General features: G+C 45.4%; 1 protein-coding gene across 1 annotated transcript; it reads right to left on the reverse strand.

Moving 5' to 3' along the window:
- Positions 1-2,678: 2,678 nt before the first annotated feature.
- Positions 2,679-16,715, reverse strand: NENF (neudesin neurotrophic factor). Its single transcript, XM_029593241.1, has 4 exons — positions 16,387-16,715; positions 8,964-9,024; positions 6,837-6,940; positions 2,679-3,658 (listed from the first exon to the last, which is right to left on the reverse strand). The coding sequence occupies exons 1-4, from the start codon at positions 16,546-16,548 to the stop codon at positions 3,482-3,484; spliced, it is 504 nt and encodes a 167-aa protein (XP_029449101.1). The 5' UTR covers positions 16,549-16,715; the 3' UTR covers positions 2,679-3,481.
- Positions 16,716-20,154: the final 3,439 nt, after the last annotated feature.

Below are 20,154 nucleotides of genomic sequence, written 5' to 3' on the forward strand. Positions count from 1 at the left end.
TTTCTCACACACACACACACACACACACACAAAGGAGCACCCTTCCTTTCTCACACACACACACAGGAGCACCCTTCCTTTCACACACACACACACACACAGGAGCACCCTTCCTTCTCACACACACACACACACACACACAGGAGCACCCTTCCTTCTCACACACACACAGGAGCACCCTTCCTTTCACACACACACACACACAGGAGCACCCTTCCTTTCACACACACACACACACACACACACACACACACAGGAGCACCCTTCCTTCTCACACACACACAGGAGCACCCTTCCTTTCTCACACACACACACAGGAGCACCCTTCCTTTCTCACATATACACAGAAGCACCATTCCTTTCTCACACACACACACACACAGGAGCACCCTTCCTTTCTCACATACATACAGAAGCACCATTCCTTTCTCACATACACACACACACACACACACACACACACACAGGAGCACCCTTCCTTTCTCACATACACACACACAGGCCCCCAGCTGAATAGCTCATCTCCTGCGGCAGTTAGCAGCGCCGGTCTCCATCTTCATTTCTCCAGCACCGCCAGCCTCCTTTTTCAGTTCATAGGCCATTGCCAGCTTGGTCTCCGGCTGTGGCTGGCTGCGCGGTGCCCATCTTAATTTCTTCGGCCCCCGCCGGCCTCCTCCTTCATTTCTTCGGCTCCCGCCGGCCTCCTCCTTCATTTCTTCGGCTCCCGCCGGCCTCCTCCTTCATTTCTTCGACCACCGCCGGCCTCCTTCATTTCTTCGACCACCGCCGGCCTCCTTCATTTCTTCGACCACCGCCGGCCTCCTTCATTTCTTCGGCCCCCGCCGGCTGCAAGAGACCATTAACAGCACATCACTTAAGTAAGGAACCGGAACCTGCCCCGTGGCCGCGGATTCCTCTACTGCTCGCTGGGAAGGGCCATGTCCGCGGGGGAGTTTGTGGGTGGCGGAAGCTGGGATACACTTTCTGCATCATCTTCTAGTTTTGCACCACGTTTGGCCCCTGCCTAATTATAAAACCGCCGCAATTCTACAATTAGGCAGGGGGTAAGCGTGGTGCAAAACTGGAAAGTAGACACCATGACCGCTTCTGTGGCCCCCCGAAACTGCGCAGACCTCGCCGAGCTGCTGCTCTGGCGCAGGACCAGCCCACAACATTCATTCATCAAAAAAGGAGAAGGGCAGGTCCTGCGCCAGAGCCGCGCCACCACAGGGTCTGCAGTGAAGTACGTTTTTCCCTCAAGAATAGGCCAGACGAACCTTCAACAAATTTGCTCGGTCGCTGAAAATCTTTAAGCATGCTTTCGCTGCGAGGAAGTGAAGTAGGTGACATCACTTACTCCGCCCCGTCACGTGCACCGGGCTTGCGCGACACACCGGCACACTGCAGGCGACACACCAAAGTGTCGCGACACACACTTTGGAAAGCTCTGACTTAGGGAATAGCCACTGCTATTAATTGCATCAGTAGCATGGGATCGTCTTTAGTGTTTGGGTAATTGCCAGGTTCTTGTGGCCTGGCTTGGCCTCTGTTGGAAACAGGATACTGGGCTTGTTGGACCCTTGGTCTGACCCAGCATGGCAATTTATGTTCTTAACCAGAGAGCAGGATTAAATGGTCAGTTTTCACGGTGGAAAGGTAAACAATGAAGTGCCTGAGGGGTCTGTTTTTGGACCGGTGCTTTTAAATAAATGATCTGGAAAGGGATACAATGAGTGAAGTGATCAAATTTGTGGATGACACAAAATTATAGAGCAGTTAAATCACAAGCCAATTTTGAGGAGACTTGAAGATTGGGCTTCCAAATGGCAGATGAAATTTAACGTGGACAAGTGCAAAGTGATGCATATAGGGAAAAATAACCCTTGCTGTAGACATCATACTGAATAATACATTGAAATAGTCGGCTCAGTATGCTGTGGCGATCAAAATAGCAAACAGAATGTTAGGAATTATTAAGAAGGGAATGACAAAACTATGGATGTCATAGTGCCTCTGTATCACTCCATGGTGAGACCGCATCTTGAATACTGTGTACAATTCTGGTCACCACATCTCAAAAAGGATACAGCTACACTGGAGAAAGTGCAGAGAAGGGCAACCAAAATAAGGGGCATGGCAACCCTAAGAGGAAAGGCTAAGGATGTTAGGGCTGTTCAGTTTGGAGAAGAGACGATTGAGGAGGGGGGATATGATAGAGGTCTACAAAATCATGAAAGGACTTGAACAAGTTAATGTAAATTGGGTATTTACCAGGGGGCACTCCATGAAGTTAGCAAGGAGCTCATTTAAAATTAATCGAAGAAAATTCTTTAGTCATCACATAGGTAAGCTCTGGAATTCATTGCCAGAGGATGTGGTTACAGAAGTTAGTATAACTGGGTTTAAAAAAGGTTTGGATAAGTTCCTAGAGGAAAATTCCATAAACTATTACGGTAATTAATACGCAATAATAGCTTGTGATTTGGGTACTTGTGACTTGGATTGGCCATCTTTAGAAACAGGATACTGGGCTTAATGGACCCTTGGTCTGACCCAGTATGGCATAGCTTATGTTTGTTCTAAAAGCCACATCACCCATGATGCTATAAAAAAACTCGCTCTCCTATAGACAATTCACGTCTCAAGAAGTGAAAAACAATGATAAAAGACACAAGCAATAAAGTTTTGGAATGTGAGTTTTATTCAAATAACCCCTTGTATACAAATATTCCTGGTGTGTGCTATATTAGGGGTGGGCAATTCCAGACCTTGAGGGAGACAAACCACTCCAATTTTCAGGATCTCTCTAATGAATATGCATGAGAGAGTTTTGCTTGTACTCTGCCTCACTTGTATATAAATCTATTTCATGCATATTCATGAGGGATATCCTGAAAACCCGACTGGTTTGTGGCCTTCAAGGACCTGAATTGCCCACCCCTGTGCTATAATGCAATCTTTAAAATTCAGTGCTTCAATGTCTTACTACCACACCATCTTTATTACTCAGGGAACCAAAATAGCATTAAAACTAGTCTGAGATAGCCACACTCAAATATTTTGTAATACAAAAATTATACAATACAATAAAAGAATTGGTCTTATTTTGTGCTGTGGGAAAGGCACTTTGGAGGACAGTCAAGGATTTGTCTTAAACCAGGGCCTTGCTGACAGGTCTTCTTTGCAGCCTGAAGCAACACCAATGGACAGAAGAGGGATTAAGGCTTCAAAACCGGAGCTCGGGGAGGGAGGTTAGAACAGCAGCCACTACCTTTGACCAGCTCAGTCACCGCCCAGCAAATACTCCAGCTGTGCCAAGGATTAGACACGGATCTTTTCAGCTGAGAAACGGACAGGCTTGCTGATAGCCTTTGCACTAGAGTTTCTTTATTCTTACTATTTCTCCTTGTTACATATTGTAACAGAGCCCTAGCTAGTGTTACGTGGTATACAGCCCAGTTTTCCCAACAGATTCAACCAATCAAAATTCCTCTTTGATATTAAAGTGCGGCTGATCCTCGGGTTTGAAGTTGCTGTTGGGGCTGCCGTCCTTGTTCAGGATTCGCTGGGAAGTGTATCCCACAATCGGATATTTTGCTTTGTAGACATTGTTGAAGATATCATCCAGGGATTTTAACTCCTCTTGTGTGAGTCCAGCCTAAACAAAAAGGCAAAAGTCAGGGACAGAAAGGGGCTCGCTATCATGGACTTTACTAACGTCACATCCAGCCCATCCCAACATTATAAGGATTTACATCTATGCCACAGAAAACAAATATATCACAGTTCCAAATCAGTGGTGCCTTCAAGATTTACCAGAATAGCTACTAGCCCTGTTTATGGCTCTATGGATTACTCTTTAGGTCTTATTTATGGGTCTCCTTTCTTTTTTGTTCTAATATTTTCTCTCTTGCACTGTTTTGGAATTTTATAGGTTGTGATACCTTTTAAAGGCCCAATGTACAGGCTGATACAGTACAGTGCGCTCGGCCGAGCACACCGTTTAGCACGCGTTTGGCCACGCGTTTTCGATGCGCTCTTATTACCCCTTATATTAGGGGTAATAGCGCGTCAAAAACGTGCTGCCAACCCCCCCCCCGAAAACTAATAGTGCTTATCACATGCAAATGCATGTTGATGGGCCTATTAGTCGCCTGGGATACTGAAAGTAAAATGTGTGGTTTTACTCTCAGAAATTAACGGCTGCCCAAGGGCAGGCATTAAGTTCTAAGCAACCCGGAAAAGTGTACAGAAAAGCAGAAAAAAAAACAACTGCTTTTCTGTACACCCTCAGACTTAATATCCTAACGATATTAAGTTGGAGGAACCTAAAATAATTTTTTTTTTTTTTTTAAATCTGCCTGCTGGTCAGTGGGTTAGAAAACGGATGCTCAATTTTACCTGTATCTGTTTTCCTAACCTGTGACTGTCAGCGGGTTTGAAAACAGACACTGGTAAAATTAAGTGTCAGTTGTTGGACCCACTGTCCGCTGCCTCTAACAGTAATAAGGAGGTGCTAGGGACGTGCTATTGTCCCTAGCACCTCCTTATTAGTGCAACACCTCATTTAAACAGAACTGCGTGCCCAGGAGAGGTGTCTTGGTGCGTGTCAGGAGAGCAGGCGCTCACAGAGCACCAGCTCTCCTGCACTTTTTACAATGTCAGCCTATGTTGTGGTATACGGTCTTTTGAGACCATGTAGATCCTTTCTTCAGATGTGACTGCATGGTTGCAAGGAGTAGAAGGATAAAAGGGAAACACCCTTATCAAAGAATTAGGTAGGTCATTAAAACAGAATGGGAGAAAGCAGGAAGTATGGAAGCTGAAGGCACCCGAGGCAAGGAATCCAGGGAGCCTGCCCAAGCTTACTAACTAAATCCCCAAGTCCAGAGAAGCAAGCCTGGCTGATGAGAATCAAAAAGGCTTAACCGGGCAGGTATCTAGAGCCGGTAAGAAAAACTGCTGCTTGAAAGTAAAGCAGTAGCTAGAACTGTTTTGGCTTGCTTACTGTAAAGTTTTCTGTGTTCATATGAGAGCTAGATGGTCACCCTCTGAAAATGGAGAGAGTGAACAAATGTACAAATAATCCTGTTTAAAATGGAAGGCTGCTGTATGAAGAGTCACTAAGCAACCCTTAAAATGAGGGGAAAACCTGGACTGGATTTCCACAGGAAACATGACTAATGCAGGCTCTCTCAAACTTTTTAGGTCATGTCCTGCCCCTCCATTTCTTGCCTGTAATACATTTAGCCTCCTCCCCCCTCCCAAATAATAAAATGTATTCTTTAAATGATTAAAGTTATGTCAAAACTAAGCACCTTGTGCCCCCCCCCCAATCTGAGAACCAATGATTTACCAGAGGCTGTGGGGCAGGAAATGTGTCCAGTGGAGACTGAACTGGCATTAAATTAGACACAATCAGCAGAAGCAGAGTTACTGGCCTTGCTGGAGTTATAAAGTGACCGACTCTAGGGCGAACTTGTGCCGGAATCTGTAGGGAAGCACGGTCTGGGTCTGTCCCAGGACTGCCACTGTGATGGCAGAGCTCGGAGGCACTGTCGGGATGGCTGATTCACTAAAGGCTGCCGTCGACGTGCATGCTGAACCAGGGCTTCCCAAACCTGTCCCTACTGACCCAGGATGTGCATGTTGCAAATTTCTCTCCTGTATGTTCACTGTAGCTATCCCGACTGACTGTGGGGACGGTAGGACAGGTCTGGGAAGCCATGTACTTAATGGCAGCCCTATCACTAAAGGTTCGGCATAGCTGAGAACATCTACTAAACAGGGCAGGTGCATGCATGCTAAAAATGAGCTCACGTGCAAAATCGATAAATTCATTAGCTCTTATTACCCTATTCTTTAGCAAGTGCTGAATTTACAGAGGCTGTGGGACATCGCTGTGTCTGTGTGTCTCTCTCCCTAATAACTTTTGTGCTTGGGGTCCAATCTACAACAGATTTGTAGAACATGTCAGAGGGGACATGAGGACTGACAGGGATGGTGGTTTTTCCAGATCCATGTATGTATGTGTGTGGATTATGGATGTGTGCATCCCACAACGTAGGCTTCTTTAGTTCTGGTTGGAATTCTCTCTTATCTAAAGTTACACTGAATAAATGAAAAAAACCCCAAAAACCCATGATACGAGTCCCCACCTGGTTTGTGCTTTGGATCTGTTTTTGCTGATTAACAGGCCGATACAGTACAGTGCGATCCGACGGAGCGCACTGTTAGTCTGCTCTTGGACGCGCATTTTCCCTTACCCCTTATTCAGTAAGGGGAGGAAAACGCGTGTCCAACCCACGGCAAATAATAGCGCCCTCAACATGCAAATGCATATTGATGGCCCTATTAGGTATGCGCACGGGATACAGAAAGTAAAATGTACAGCCAAGCCGCACATTTTACTTTCAGAAATTAGCGCCGACCTTTCTTCCTGCGCCAGAAAAGTGCACAGAAAAGCAGTAAAAACTGCTTTTCTGTGCACCCTCTGACTTAATATCATAGCGATATTAAGTCAGAGGACCCGAAAAATTAAAAAAAAAAAAAATTGAATTCGGCCCACGGCTGTCGGGCCGAAAACCGGACGCTCAATTTTGCCGGCGTCCGGTTTCCGAGCCCGTGGCTGTCAGCGGGCTCGAGAACCGACGCCGGCAAAATTGAGCCTCGGCTGTCAAACCCGCTGACAGCCGCCGCTCCTGTCAAAAAGGAGGCGCTAGGGACGCGTCACCGGGCGTTCGTCTGCTCTCCCACAGACTTTACTGTATCGGCCCATAAGTAAGGAGTAATGCAGCAGCACAACCAGCAGCAGCTGTGCTGGGATCTTTCCTTACTGTATTGTGGGTGAGATCTGCCGGGTCAAGTGACATCTTGGCAACGCCTCGTGTGGAATCCTTCCCAGTCAGTGCATTATATGGTGCATCTTTTCCATAAAATTCTGTTCTGTGCAAAAGAAAGAAGTAGCTATGACATATACAAACCGTTGGGAATATGAAAAGAGTACAAAGCATGCGTTAGTAGAGCAGCTGGCTGGTAGTGTGTGGTTGTTGAAACAAAGTGGCACACCCTAGAGCTGTTGGGGTTGTGGATGTAATAGAAGGGGGAAGTGGGAGGACGGAAAAGTGGATGATGCTGTATATTCATGTATTACTTGGGGTTCTTATACCTTACATTGTGTTTTTTGCTATAGTTCTAAGTCATGAATCTGATGTGCTCTTCTGCCAACTTGCAAGATTTTTGCTATTATGTTTGTATATTGCAAATCCATTAATAAAAGTAAATTACAAAAAATAAGAGCGACACACCCCAGAGATACACATCTTTACTATCTATTTACAGTGTGACCTTCAACAAGTTACTTAAGCACCCTGTACTTAACCTCGCTCCTTTCTCCAATGCTTTGCTTTGAATTGCACTACCCAGGAGATAGAACATATAGGAACTGCTGAATTTATTCTGTCACATGAATCGGTACAATTTACCCATGGTCTATGCACATTTTTCAAAAGGAAATTACACAAAATATCGGCCAAATTTTAAAATTGGCCACGCACATAAAAATTGCCACTGGGTCCTGCGCGTGCCACGCACATTTTCAAAAGGGCCTGGCCACGTGCATAAGTGGCGATACTCGCACAAGTGCCGGGCCCTGAGAAAGAGGAGGGGTGGGACGGAGGCAGGCAGGGACTGCAGCCATTAGCCACTGTCCCAGGGTAGAGTGCTGGCAGCCAACCGGTGTGTGTAAATTACTTCTGCTCGAGGAACAGCAAGTAATAAAATAAAAAAAAATCAGGCAAGGCAGGTTAGCATTAGGGGATGGGGATGGAAGGTTAGCCTGGGGGTTAGGGAACTGGGGAAGGCCCAATTTCAAAAATTCAAACCCCCCCTTGTGCATGCTGCCCTCATATGAGCAGGCATGTTATAAAATCGGCGTGCGTCGGGAACCGTGCACACATGGACACACACGTTTGAAAATCTACCCCTATATGCAGTCACTTGCACTTGCTTTATGTGCAGGTACAATTCTGCTTCAAAAATATGCGTGTAGATGTGAAAAATCAAATCTTTGCATGTTCTTTTTCTTCCCTGACCTAAATACTCCCCAGGAACCCCTCCTCATAATACTGCTAAAAGCACATGTATTCAATTTTAGCCACACTGTAGGGTAGTTAATTTTCAGCCAGCCAGTTTACCCAGGTAAAACAGTTTTTAACCACATATTTTATTATTTAAAATATTTATATTCTGCAAAGTACAACAAAACATGTTCTATGTGAATTATTTGAAAAATTGCTCAAAATATTTTTGAGGTGGAACAAGCGTGTGCTAATGTAAGGGTGTTTTGAGGGAGACAAACCAGTTGCTGGTGGTTAAATACCTGTAGCAGAAAAATAATAACGGCATAATAAGATTGAACTGATCAGACTTTTGGAAATAGCAAAGGCTGTAGGAATGTTAAGTATGTTAATGGTTATTCAGAATGCTAAAGTACGTCAAAGGTCAACATTAAGTTTTACTTCTGCCTTCTGGGCTCAACTTACAAGAAGACATCATATGACTTACAAGAATGCAATATAAGAGATAAGAGTATTAAACAGTTAGAACAATGTTATGCTTACAAAGAAAGGAACCCATGGTGTGCAGGTGTGCATGGAGGTGATGTATAACCTCTTGTAGCCGAGGAACTCTAGAGCTCTGCATTAGTCTTATACTGTTACGGCAAATCTGCATTACTGCTAAGACTAGGATCGTTCTCTTGGACTTCAACTAATTTTCAAAATATGTTCTTTTTAAAAATTAGGAGCCGGATTTAAAGACGACTTTCCTCACACCCACAAAATGGATGAAAAAACCTTGAATATTTCAGGGTCTGCGATTTATTTTTTCCCCAGAACTAGCTTGGTGAATATCGGATCCACCGTCTCATAGAAGTTAAGATCAGCTCCGAAACTCTATATCACCTTTTCCTGAAGTGACATCAAACACCACGCCTTTCACTGCCATGTAAATGGGCTGATCGGCCTGGGGAGAAGGAAAAGAAACTTGATAATTATGCAAACAAATAGAGCCTGTCTCCCAGTGGAGGGTATTACACACCATTTTACAGATGACAGATTAAAATGCAAACAAACAAACAAAAAAATATGCAAAAATCTCATTACATATCTTAGCACGTGTGGGAGGAAGTAAGAACCATCTTTATGAAGTTAAACAATGTCAAATCATATGGCAATTCTCAAACTCCAAAAATGGGGACCACCTGTCAAAAAAAAAACATCAATGCTTCGTCCTTTACTTGAAACATTAAATAACCCCATCTTCAGGATCCTGTAAAGGTTGCCAGTCTGATAAAACTAGGGGGAGGCTACATTTCCATATGGAGGCAACTGAAACCAGATCTGGAAGGTGCGCCTGTTGCATGCTATCCCTCTGGGCTACAGCCCACTATCAGAAAGAGGAGTTCCAAGATCCAGTTAGATCCAACAGTTTTCCTGATGAGTCCCAGGACATCTGTACGCAAACACAGTCCCACTAAATTATTTAAAAGGAGCCCTTCTCAAAGCAAACCTGCCAACAGGTCAGGCGTATCTGAACAAAGTCTATGTAGAAGGTGGGACTGAAATAAAATCTTAAACTGAATAGCCCTATGTGAAGTGCAAATGGACCCAGATTTTTCCATATACTGTATTTTTCGCTCCACAGGACGCACCTAGGATTTAGAGGAAAATAAGAAAAAAAAATTCCGTCCCCATGACGGGCTTTGTACAGAGCTCCCTCCTGGTGGCCATCCATGGGATATTTTTTCGGTTTTGTTTTTTATAGTAAGGCAGAGAGCATCCATACAGCTACTCACACTCACTGGTTTTCTCTCCCTCACATACATACATAGGCTCTTTCACACTCACTGGCTCTCTCCCCCACTCAACTCACTGGCTTTCCCTCACATATACACATATCCACAGACAGACAATCACACACAGACTCTCTCCCTCATACACACAGCTCTTAGACCAGTTATTTTAAACTTTCATGACTGCTCCAAAGTTCAATAATAGTCAGGGCTCTATAATAGGGGCAAGTAGATGTTGATTAGGAGAGCAATTTGCTCCTAATATTTCAACAGGTAGCCACTTAATCAGCACAGGCAGTAACTATTTGCTTTTCATTAATTTCAGCTGTCAAAAACTGCTAAATCAGTTTTGAAAATCCCCATTGCTTCATATGCAAGAAACATTTTACCATAAATCACTGAACTATACCATGAACTAAAAAAGTAAAGGTTTTATCATGTGTCCTCTATCCCAGGCAGTATATTACCCTCATGATTTTCTAATCTATCTAAACAAATGAGAAGGAAATGGCCTGTACTAACCATAAACTTTGATGCCACGTATCGTCGCCTACTGGCAGAGCTTGAGCTCCCTGCCGGTCTGCTGTTCCCGGGTGCATTTTACAGCGAAGGTCGGCATGGCGCAGGTCAAACATCAGCTGTTTGAACCGCATGCACTACGGAGACCCCTCCAGTTCAAACAGCTCCCTGCCGGTCTGCTGTTCCTGGGGTGCATCTTACCGTGAAGGTCAGCGGCACCCCGGGAACAGCAGACCGGCAGAGAGCTCAAGCTCTGCTGGCAGAAGACGATACGTGGCATCAAAGTTTATGGTTAGTACAAGCCATTTCCTTCTCATTTGTTTAGAGATATTAGAAAATAATGAGGGCAATATACTATATATATTCTGATAAAATGTTTCATGCATTTGACCTGCGCCGCCATACTGATTGGGCTGAGTTGGGAGGAGGAGGAGGGGGACGGCACGCGAGGGAGAGCTGCTACATTCGCTCCATAAGACGCACAGACATTTTCCTCCCACCTTTGGGGGAAAAAAAGGTGCGTCTTATGGAGCGAAAAATACGGTATATTTCCACTGAGATTCAGTTAACTCAACCCTTATAACCCTTTAATCTGATATCTGAATTTAGGAGGCATCTCCCTAGTATTATCATATACAACCTAGATATATCTTTAGTTTTAGTATCAGCTCTAATGCACCCAACTGCCTGAGAAAAAAAAACAAAACTTTTTTTGCAGACATAAAAAAAAAAGAAGGTCTATGCATAAATGAAAAGGCTGGCACGATCACTCCCTGTAACTTTTCCCACAACCTCCTCTTGCAAAAAGATTGTGGCAATGGGGCACTCACCAGTGCTGCATTAAAACACCTGGGCAAGAACTGGGAAAAGGATATCCACACATTTTTAACTAAAAAGGAAAATAAATCCATCCAGATTGGCAACGTTACCCAAAGATAACTGTGGTACTGCTATCTTTCGGGTCTATCCAGTAAAGTGCGGCCACGTTTACCCCGCTCCTAACCCGCATTAGCCCTTCCTGCGATCCCGAATCCCCTTTAACTTACTCCTACCGCGTCCTAAAATCCCCGGTCAACCCCTTCCGCACGCGGCATGTATATTGCATGCAAACGAGCGAATTAGCTATTCCCTAGCATCCCGTAACCCGCCCCCCGACTATCGCTATCTTTCCCTGCCGTTTTGTCGCGCGTTTAACCTGCTAACTTACTGCCTACCCTTACCCCCTGCGGTAGAGGCAGGGGTAAGGGTAGGCGGCAAGCTTTCCCCCAGCCCCCGCTCACCTGCCCCGGCCGCGATCATGGGTGCCGGTCTCCAGGGCAGCCCCAGTCCTCTCCCCTCCTCCCGAAGCAAAAAAAAAAAAAGGCGAAAAAAACGTAAAAGCAAAAAGTAAGTCGCTTCGCCGCTTCACACTGTCAGTGTCTCTTCTTCCCTCCTCCCTAAGGCTGCTTTTCGCGCCCTGCTTCGGGAGGAGGGAAGAAGAGACACTGACAGTGTGAAGCGGCGAAGCAACTTACTTTTTGCAGCTCCCTCCGGACATCGGACCTCTCCTGCCTCCCGCTGCGCGACTTACTATTTTTTGCAGCCGTCCGGCCATCAGCAGGAACGGATCGTGGCTCCCCTGCCTCCCGGCAAAGATGGACGCCTGCACGGGGGAAAGCGGCCCCTGTGCATGCAATTGGCCGCTCAAGACGTGACGTCACATGCCGTGACGCCAAACGTCACGACGTCACGTCTTGAGCGGCCAATTGCATGCACAGGGGCCGCTTTCCCCCGTGCAGGCGTCCATCTTTGCCGGGAGGCAGGGGAGCCACGATCCGTTCCTGCTGATGGCCGGACGGCTGCAAAAAATAGTAAGTCGCGCAGCGGGAGGCAGGAGAGGTCCGATGTCCGGAGGGAGCTGCAAAAAGTAAGTTGCTTCGCCGCTTCACACTGTCAGTGTCTCTTCTTCCCTCCTCCCGAAGCAGGGCGCGAAAAGCAGCCTTAGGGAGGAGGGAAGAAGAGACACTGACAGTGTGAAGCGGCGAAGTGACTTACGTTTTGCAGGCGTCCTTCTTCGGGAGCAGCTGGAGGCAGGAGAGGTCGTCCGATGTCCGGAGGGGGGTGCAAAAAGTAAGTCGCTTCGCCGCTTCGTACTGCCAGCCCCTTCTTCCCTCCTCCCGGAGCAAGGCTGCTTTTCGCGCCCTGCTTCGGGAGGAGGGGAGGGGGGACTGGCAGTCCCGACTTCCTGGTATCTGTCATTTCAAATGACATTTGAAATGACAGATACCAGCGTGGCGTGAAGCGTTAGGCCCGCACACCCGGAATACTGTATAGGCGCTCTATCCAGTAAAATGGGTTGCGCGGGCCTAACGCTTCACGGACCCTTCTTAGACGCGGTTTACATTTACATGAAATCATAGTTCAGGATCGAGCGGTAGGTGAGCTGCACTGTGTGTGCGGCAACCGTGGGTGCGCCGGGCACTAACGCAGCTCTTCCTACCGCTCGGTACTGGATAGACCTGTTTATTTCTTGTACAGACAGAGTTGCATCCATGAACTTGCTAGGCCTGAAATCAGTGTCGGGGCCCCTAGGCACTATTGATGTAGTCACCCCGCCTCCTTCCCCACCCGAGGATGGACAACAGGGAACAGAAGGTCCAAGGCAAGTCACCCCCCCCCCCAGTTTCCTGCGGCAGCTCAAGAGTAGATCCTGTGGCATTAATTAAATTCTGAAGCAAACAGGCAAACATTTCCATCTTTTATATTGCATTTTAAAAATAAAGTAGTTTACACTATAATTACCATAATAATGACGGCAGCAACAGACCAAATAGTCCATCCAGTCTGCCCAGCAAGTTTGTTATGGTTAGTAACTGCCGCTCTGTGCAGGTTACCCCCAAGCATTATGTTAAGGTTAGTAACATTTACAATCAAAACCAATGCGGTAAAAGTGTGCCCAGCCTAGCACACGGGTGTACGCGCAGTTGGGCACGCGTAATGGACGCGCTAGACTAGCATCCGATGCAGTAAGATGATTTATAGCACATCCAAAACGCACGCCCTACCCGACAGCGCCCGTCAGATGTAAATTCCATGTAGATGAGGCCATTAGCCATTACCCCCTTAGTCAGGAAAGCGCAAACTTTTTAACGCAGCAAATTTAAATCCTTCCTTGGAGTAAGGCCAACTCGCAGTCAAGGGCTCACGAAAAAATTTAAAAATAGGGTCTTCTGTGTTGCGATAAATGTGTCCTCCTCCTTAGTATCATTGTGACACTAATTTATTGCTTGCGGTGGAGAAAAATAAATGTATACTTTGACGATTAAAAGAAACCCACTTTTCTTATGGCCACACAATTTAGAATTCCATAGCAAGGGGTGCCTAATATTTTGTTGAGGTTGCTGAAGTGTATTAGAGCAAAAAAAGAAACATGATGAAAATGGACACTCGTATTGAGCGCTGTTGCAATTGGGCACCCGATGTAATAAACTATTCAGCGCTATGGATGCACAATTCTCCATCTCTTTTTAAATGCTGCCTTTCATTTAAATATTGCATCGGGCACCCAGGGGATGTGACTACGCGCATTCAATGCTAGCGCCCGTTTTCAGCGTGCGTTTTACTGCATCGGCCCCTTTACAGGCTGAGCGGCCTTCCTGATAATTTATTCAGACAATGCTGCTTGAATGCGCTTTCCTTTTGAACTTGGCCGCAGAAACTGTCCTAGTCTTTCTCCTTAAATGTTTGCATAATCAGTACCCTGGATCATAAAAGTTGGGGACCAACGTTGGCTGTCATCTGAATCCAATTCCCCTTTTTCCGCTGACGAAGCAGAGAATGATGTTGCATTACAAACATCAAGGCTAATCAGTTAAAGCTGGTCATCCTATTTTATTTTTATTGAGTGAAGAAACATGATCCCAAGTTTCAATACTGAGAGAAGACCTCAAGAATGGGAAGAGGAAGGGAGGAGATTCAGAAATGGGATGAGGAGAAAGGGGCAGGAATGTGAGAAGGAACCAGATCTAGGGATGGGGAGGATGGGAGATTAGGAACCTTGGATGGGGAACAGGAGGGAGAGGGATGTAGATATTTGATGTGAGGAAGGGGAGTAGGGAGAGGTAGGAAGGAAGGGAGGTTCTAGGATATAGGAGAGAGAATTCAAGTTCAAGGGAGGGAGGATCTGAATTGCAGTGGGTGGGGAGGAGAGGCGTGAGGTGTCTCTACCATGCTCTAGACCTCCTCCTCCTTGCATCCCTTCTCTAAACTCTCATCCAATATGACATGCACATACACACCCACACTTGGCACCAATCCCTTCTCTCTCATACACACAGACACTGCCCCTACCCATGATCCCCTGTATCTCACACAGACAGACATACACACCCCAGTCAACCCTCTCATCCTACCCTCCAATGATCTCTGCTCAGCCTCTCCTAATCTCTCCAAAATGATCCCCCTTTGCTTTGTCTGCTGCATGCTCTCCTGTTCCCTGCATGCTGCCTGGAAGGGAGGGACTAGATCTGGAAACAGGGGGTTCTTCTCTAGTAAGTGAGATTCAGCACAGCTGAAAGGCAGCAATCTTCAGCCAACCTGCTTCCTTAGCCACAGGCCTAGTCTGTTGATTCAGAAATCCAGGCCTGCCTGAAATCCAGACAAGATAGCCTACCAAAGGTAACTCCAGCCTTGCAATGCCTTAATTGGGTCAGGTTTTCAGGATATCCACAATGAATATGCAAGAGATAGATGTGCATACAGTGGAGGCAGTGCATGCAAATACTCCTTATGCATATCCACTGTAGCTGTACTGAAAACCAAGCCCGTTTGTGGCTCCAGAGGGTGGCTACCCCTAACCTGAGTCACCATGGGGCCGATGCAGTACAGTGTGCTAGGCTGAGCGCACTGTATAACCCGCAGTTGGACGCAAGTTGTATAGGTGCTAACTAATCCCCTTATACAACAAGGGGTAGTGCCTCTACAACACATGTCCAACGCAGAGTGAAACTAATACTGCTCATCACATGCAAATGCATGTGAATAAGGCTATTAGCTATTCACTCCCAATGCAAAAAAATCTGTGTCTAGGACGCACATTTTAGTGATCAGAAATTAACACCTGTCCGGAGTAGCGCACTTAATATTAACATTTGTCAGTGAAAGGACCAATCCCCTTTCAAGACAGCCTTCTAAAAGGAGATTTGGTCCTTTCACTTACATGTAACAGTGAAGGGACCAATCAGCAATAAGTGAAGGAGTGAATAAATTAATATTAAGTGTGGGACACTTTTAGTATTGGATTTATACACTCTGCTGCTGGTAGTCAGGTTGTGAGAATGGAGGCTGAATTTATCATCGTCCATTTTCCTAACCTGTGCATTGTGCGCTGGTTAGGAAAACAGACACTGAAATTCAGCGTCCGTTTTCTTAACCGGTCGGACAGCCGCAGACAGTGGAGCTCCCTCCGGCGCAGGCTGTCAAGGAGGCACTAGGAGCCCGCAATCGCCCCTAGCGCATCCTCGACAGCGCCAGCCCTAGTTTAAATATTGCATCGCGCCCCCAGGAGAGGTGCCTGGGGGCGCGGAACACTAAGCGCCCACTTTCAGTGCAACTTTTTGGCATCAGCCCCCATGTGAGTTTGTTGTTGGGAGGTGCCGAGGGCAGAGCCCATGTTCTGGCCTGAATCCGAGCATCAGGCAGTGGTGAAGTTTCCGTGGCACATTAGCTGGGAAATACAGTTCTGGACCGCAAGGCGGAACAAAGTAGCACAGATTGGTTTTGAAAAAGAAACAACCGCCGCTGTGACTGCGGAAAGACACCTGTAAAGCAGAGCCGAGTCAAGCTACGAGCAAGTAACACAATCAAAATAACTTAAAGAATCCGCCTCCTCTGAATGGAAAAACAGTGCAGTAAGTCCGGCTGAGTCTTCACAGCCCAGAGTTATCAGGAGTTAGAGGCGTGAACATGCAAAGAAAGCGGCGAGCACCTCCTTCCCCCCCAACGCCCCCCCTCCCGATCTCGGAACAGGCGCTCACCTCCTGCCCGTCGTAGCGCGCCAGGTCCTCCTCGGTGAAGAGCCGCACCGGCCGGGGCTCCGAGGATCGCAGCTGGGGCTCCCGCGCTGCGCACAGGCCTGAGAGGAGCAGCGCTAAGCACAAACAAGCGAGGCGGCGGCGGCGGCGGCGATCCGGGCCCATCCTGTGCGGGAGAGGTCGGGGCAGCCCTGCCCAACGCCGGAAGCTTTTCCTGCTGCGGCCCTGGAAGGGAGGCGGCCTGCAGCGCGCAGGCTTTTATCACCAGGCAGCCGCGCCGCTCCTGCTTGGCGCCTCCGCAAGTCAAATCAAGCGACCAGTGGCGAGGGGGCAGGACCCTATCAGAGCTAGCTCCGCCCCCTCTAAGAAAAGGCCTCCTACGGCGCATGGGGGGGGGGGGGTGGGGTAGCACGATGACGTCAGATAACCGCTAACGGCTGATGCCATTAGAGCACGTGAGCCGTGATTACTGTGGTGAGATTCTAGAGAAAATATGAAAAGGGCGGCAAATACCTTATAGCGTTAAAAAAAAACCCAAAAACCACACAGGTTAAAGAAAACTTTTCAAACCTTTTTCTTGATTTTATAGTTGGCATTAAAGCAGTGGGGTGTTGGGAAATTGAAACTATTTTTATAGTGGAGGGTGCGGGAAAACTATAATGATAGCAAGAGGCTGCACTCTCGAGGGGGGGGGGGGGGAGCCTGCAGGCCTGCAGCTATAAAAGGGATGGCCAACTTCAGCCTTCAAGAGCCATATATAGGCCTGGTTTTCAAGAGATCCTTAATAAATATGCATAAGATATATTTGTATACAATGGAGGCAGTGAATGCAAAACTATCTCATGCATATTCATTGTGGATATCCTGAAAACCAGATCTGTTTGACTCACTCTTAGCAATACTGAGTATAAGAACATAAGAAATTGCCATGCTGGGTCAGACCAAGGGTCCATCAAGCCCAGCATCCTGTTTCCAACAGAAGCCAAACCTTCCTCCTGAACAATGGACACTGGCATCTCCAGGTTAAAGCATATGCTGTAACCCGTTAAATTATTCATATCACGTTATATTTATTCTACCTGCCTTTATCTTCCTTCCAGCTTGTCTTCAAGCCTCCAAGTTTTTTCCATTCCTTGTTGATTGTAACTTTGACTTATTCCTTTTTCCTTTGTTATCTATTATTAACCAGAATTGTTATCTTAGTTTACCCTTGTTAAAATGTAAACCGATCCAATATGGTTATCTACTATGAAGGTCGGTATAAAAAACTGTTAAATAAATAAATAAATAAATAAATAAATAAATAAATAAATAAATAAATAAATAAACAAACAAACAAACAAACAAACAAACAAACAAACCAGGCCACAAGAACCTGGCAATTACCCAAACACTAAGAAGATCCCATACCACTGATGCAATTAATAGCAGTGGCTATTCCCTAAGTAAATTTGATTAATAGCCGCTAATGGACTTCTCCTCCAAGAACTTATCCAAACCTTTTTTGAACCCAGCTACACTAACTGCACTAAGCACATCCTCTGGCAACAAATTCCAGAGCTTTATTGTGCATTGAGTGAAAAAGAATTTTCTCTGATTAGTTTTAAATGGGCTACTTGCTAACTTCATGGAATGCCCCCTAGTCCTTCTATTATTCGAAAGTGTAAATAACCAATTCACATCTACTCGTTCAAGACCTCATGATCTTTAAGACCTCTATCATATCCCCCCTCGGCCGTCTCTTCTCCAAGCTGAACAGCCCTAACCTCTTCAGCCTTTCCTCATAGGGGAGCTGTTCCATCTCCTTTATCATTTTGGTTGTCCTTCTCTGTACCTTCTCCATCGCAACTATATATTTTTTGAGATGCGGCGACCAGAATTGTACACAGTATACCAGGTGTGGTCTCACCATGGAGCGATACAGAGGCATTATGACATTTTCTGTTTTATTAACCTTTCCCTTCCTAATAATTCCTAACATTCTGTTTGCTTTTTTGACTGCTGCAGCACACTGAGCCGACAATTTTAAAGTATTATCCACTATGATGCCTAGATCTTTTTCCTGGGTGGTAGCTCCTAATATGGAACCTAACATCGCGTAACTACAGCAAGAGTTATTTTTCCCTACATGCAACACCTTGCATTTGTCCACATTAAATTTCATTTGCCATTTGGATGCCCAATCTTCCAGTCTTGCAAGTTCCTCCTGTAATGTATCACAATCTGCTTGTGATTTAACTACTCTGAATAATTTTGTATCATCTGCAAATTTGATAACCTCACTCGTATTCCTTTCCAGATCATTTATATATATATATATATATATATATATATTGAAAAGCACTGGTCCAAGTACAGATCCCTGAGGCCTGCCACTGTTTACCCTTTTCCACTGAGAAAATTGACCATTTAATCCTACTCTCTGGTTCCTGTCTTTTAACCAGTTTGTAATCCACAAAAGGACATTGCCTCCTATCCCATGACTTTTTAGTTTTCTTAGAAGCCTCTCATGAGGGACTTTGTCAAATGCCTTCTGAAAATCCAAATACACTACATCTACCGGTTCACCTTTATCCACATGTTTATTAACCCCTTCAAAAAAATGAAGCAGATTTGTTAGGCAAGACTTCCCTTGGGTAAATCCATGTTGACTGTGTTCCATTAAACCATGTCTTTCTATATGCTCTACGATTTTGATCTTGAGAATAGATTCCACTATTTTTCCTGGCACTGACGTCAGGCTCATTGGTCTATAGTTACCCAGATTGCCCCTGGAGTCTTTTTTAAATATTGGGGTTACATTGGCCACCCTCCAGTCTTCAGGTACAAAGGAGGATTTTAATGATAGGTTACAAATTTTAACTAATAGATCAGAAATTTTATTTTTGAGTTCCTTCAGTACCCTAGGATGCATACCATCCGGTCCAGGTGATTTGCTACTTTTTAGTTTGTCAATCTGACCTACTACATCTTCCAGGTTTACAGTGATTTCATTCAGTTCGTCTGACTCATCACCCCTGAAAACCATCTCCAGAACTGGTATGTCCCCAACATCCTCATTAGTAAACATGGAAGCGAAGAATTCATTTAGTCTTTCTGGAATGGCCTTACTTCCCTAAGAGCCCCTTTAACCCTTCTGTCATCTAATGGTCCAACCGACTTCCTCACAGGTTTCTTGCTCCGGATATATTTAAAAAAGTATTTATTATGAGTTTTTGTCTCTATGGCCAACTTCAATTCAAATTCTCTCTTCGCCTGTCTTATCAATGTTTTACACTTAACTTGACAATGCTTATGCTTTATCCTATTTTCTTCAGATGGATCCTTCTTCCAATACTCCTAATTCCAACCCTGCTGCAGCAATGCGGAAATATTTGATGCCCACCATTTATTTATTTGTACAATTCTTCTATACCGTTGTACAGAAACATGTTTCTATCACTATGGTATACGGTGTATGGTGCACCATAGACTTCAGTGTCATTGCAATGGACTGAGCCCAGTGGTAAAGTCAATGCAAGAGTATAGGTGCCCTATAACAACCTTCAGTCTTGAGTTGTCTACTTAAAGGTGTAGATCTAGCTTAGTTAGTAATGGTAAAATTCTGAAATTATTAATAAAATGTTATATAAAAAGGAAAAAGGCTGTCAAATTCTATATTCTTTTTCTTTTGTATTTCTGTCTTTAGGCATTACTATTCTGTTTCTCTATCCAGCAAGCTCCTTTTATTCTCTATTCAGGATTTTACTTTGTGTTGTTTTTTTCTTGAAA

This window comes from Rhinatrema bivittatum, chromosome 3 (assembly GCF_901001135.1).
Source record: "Rhinatrema bivittatum chromosome 3, aRhiBiv1.1, whole genome shotgun sequence".
NCBI classification, from domain to species: Eukaryota; Metazoa; Chordata; class Amphibia; order Gymnophiona; family Rhinatrematidae; genus Rhinatrema; species Rhinatrema bivittatum.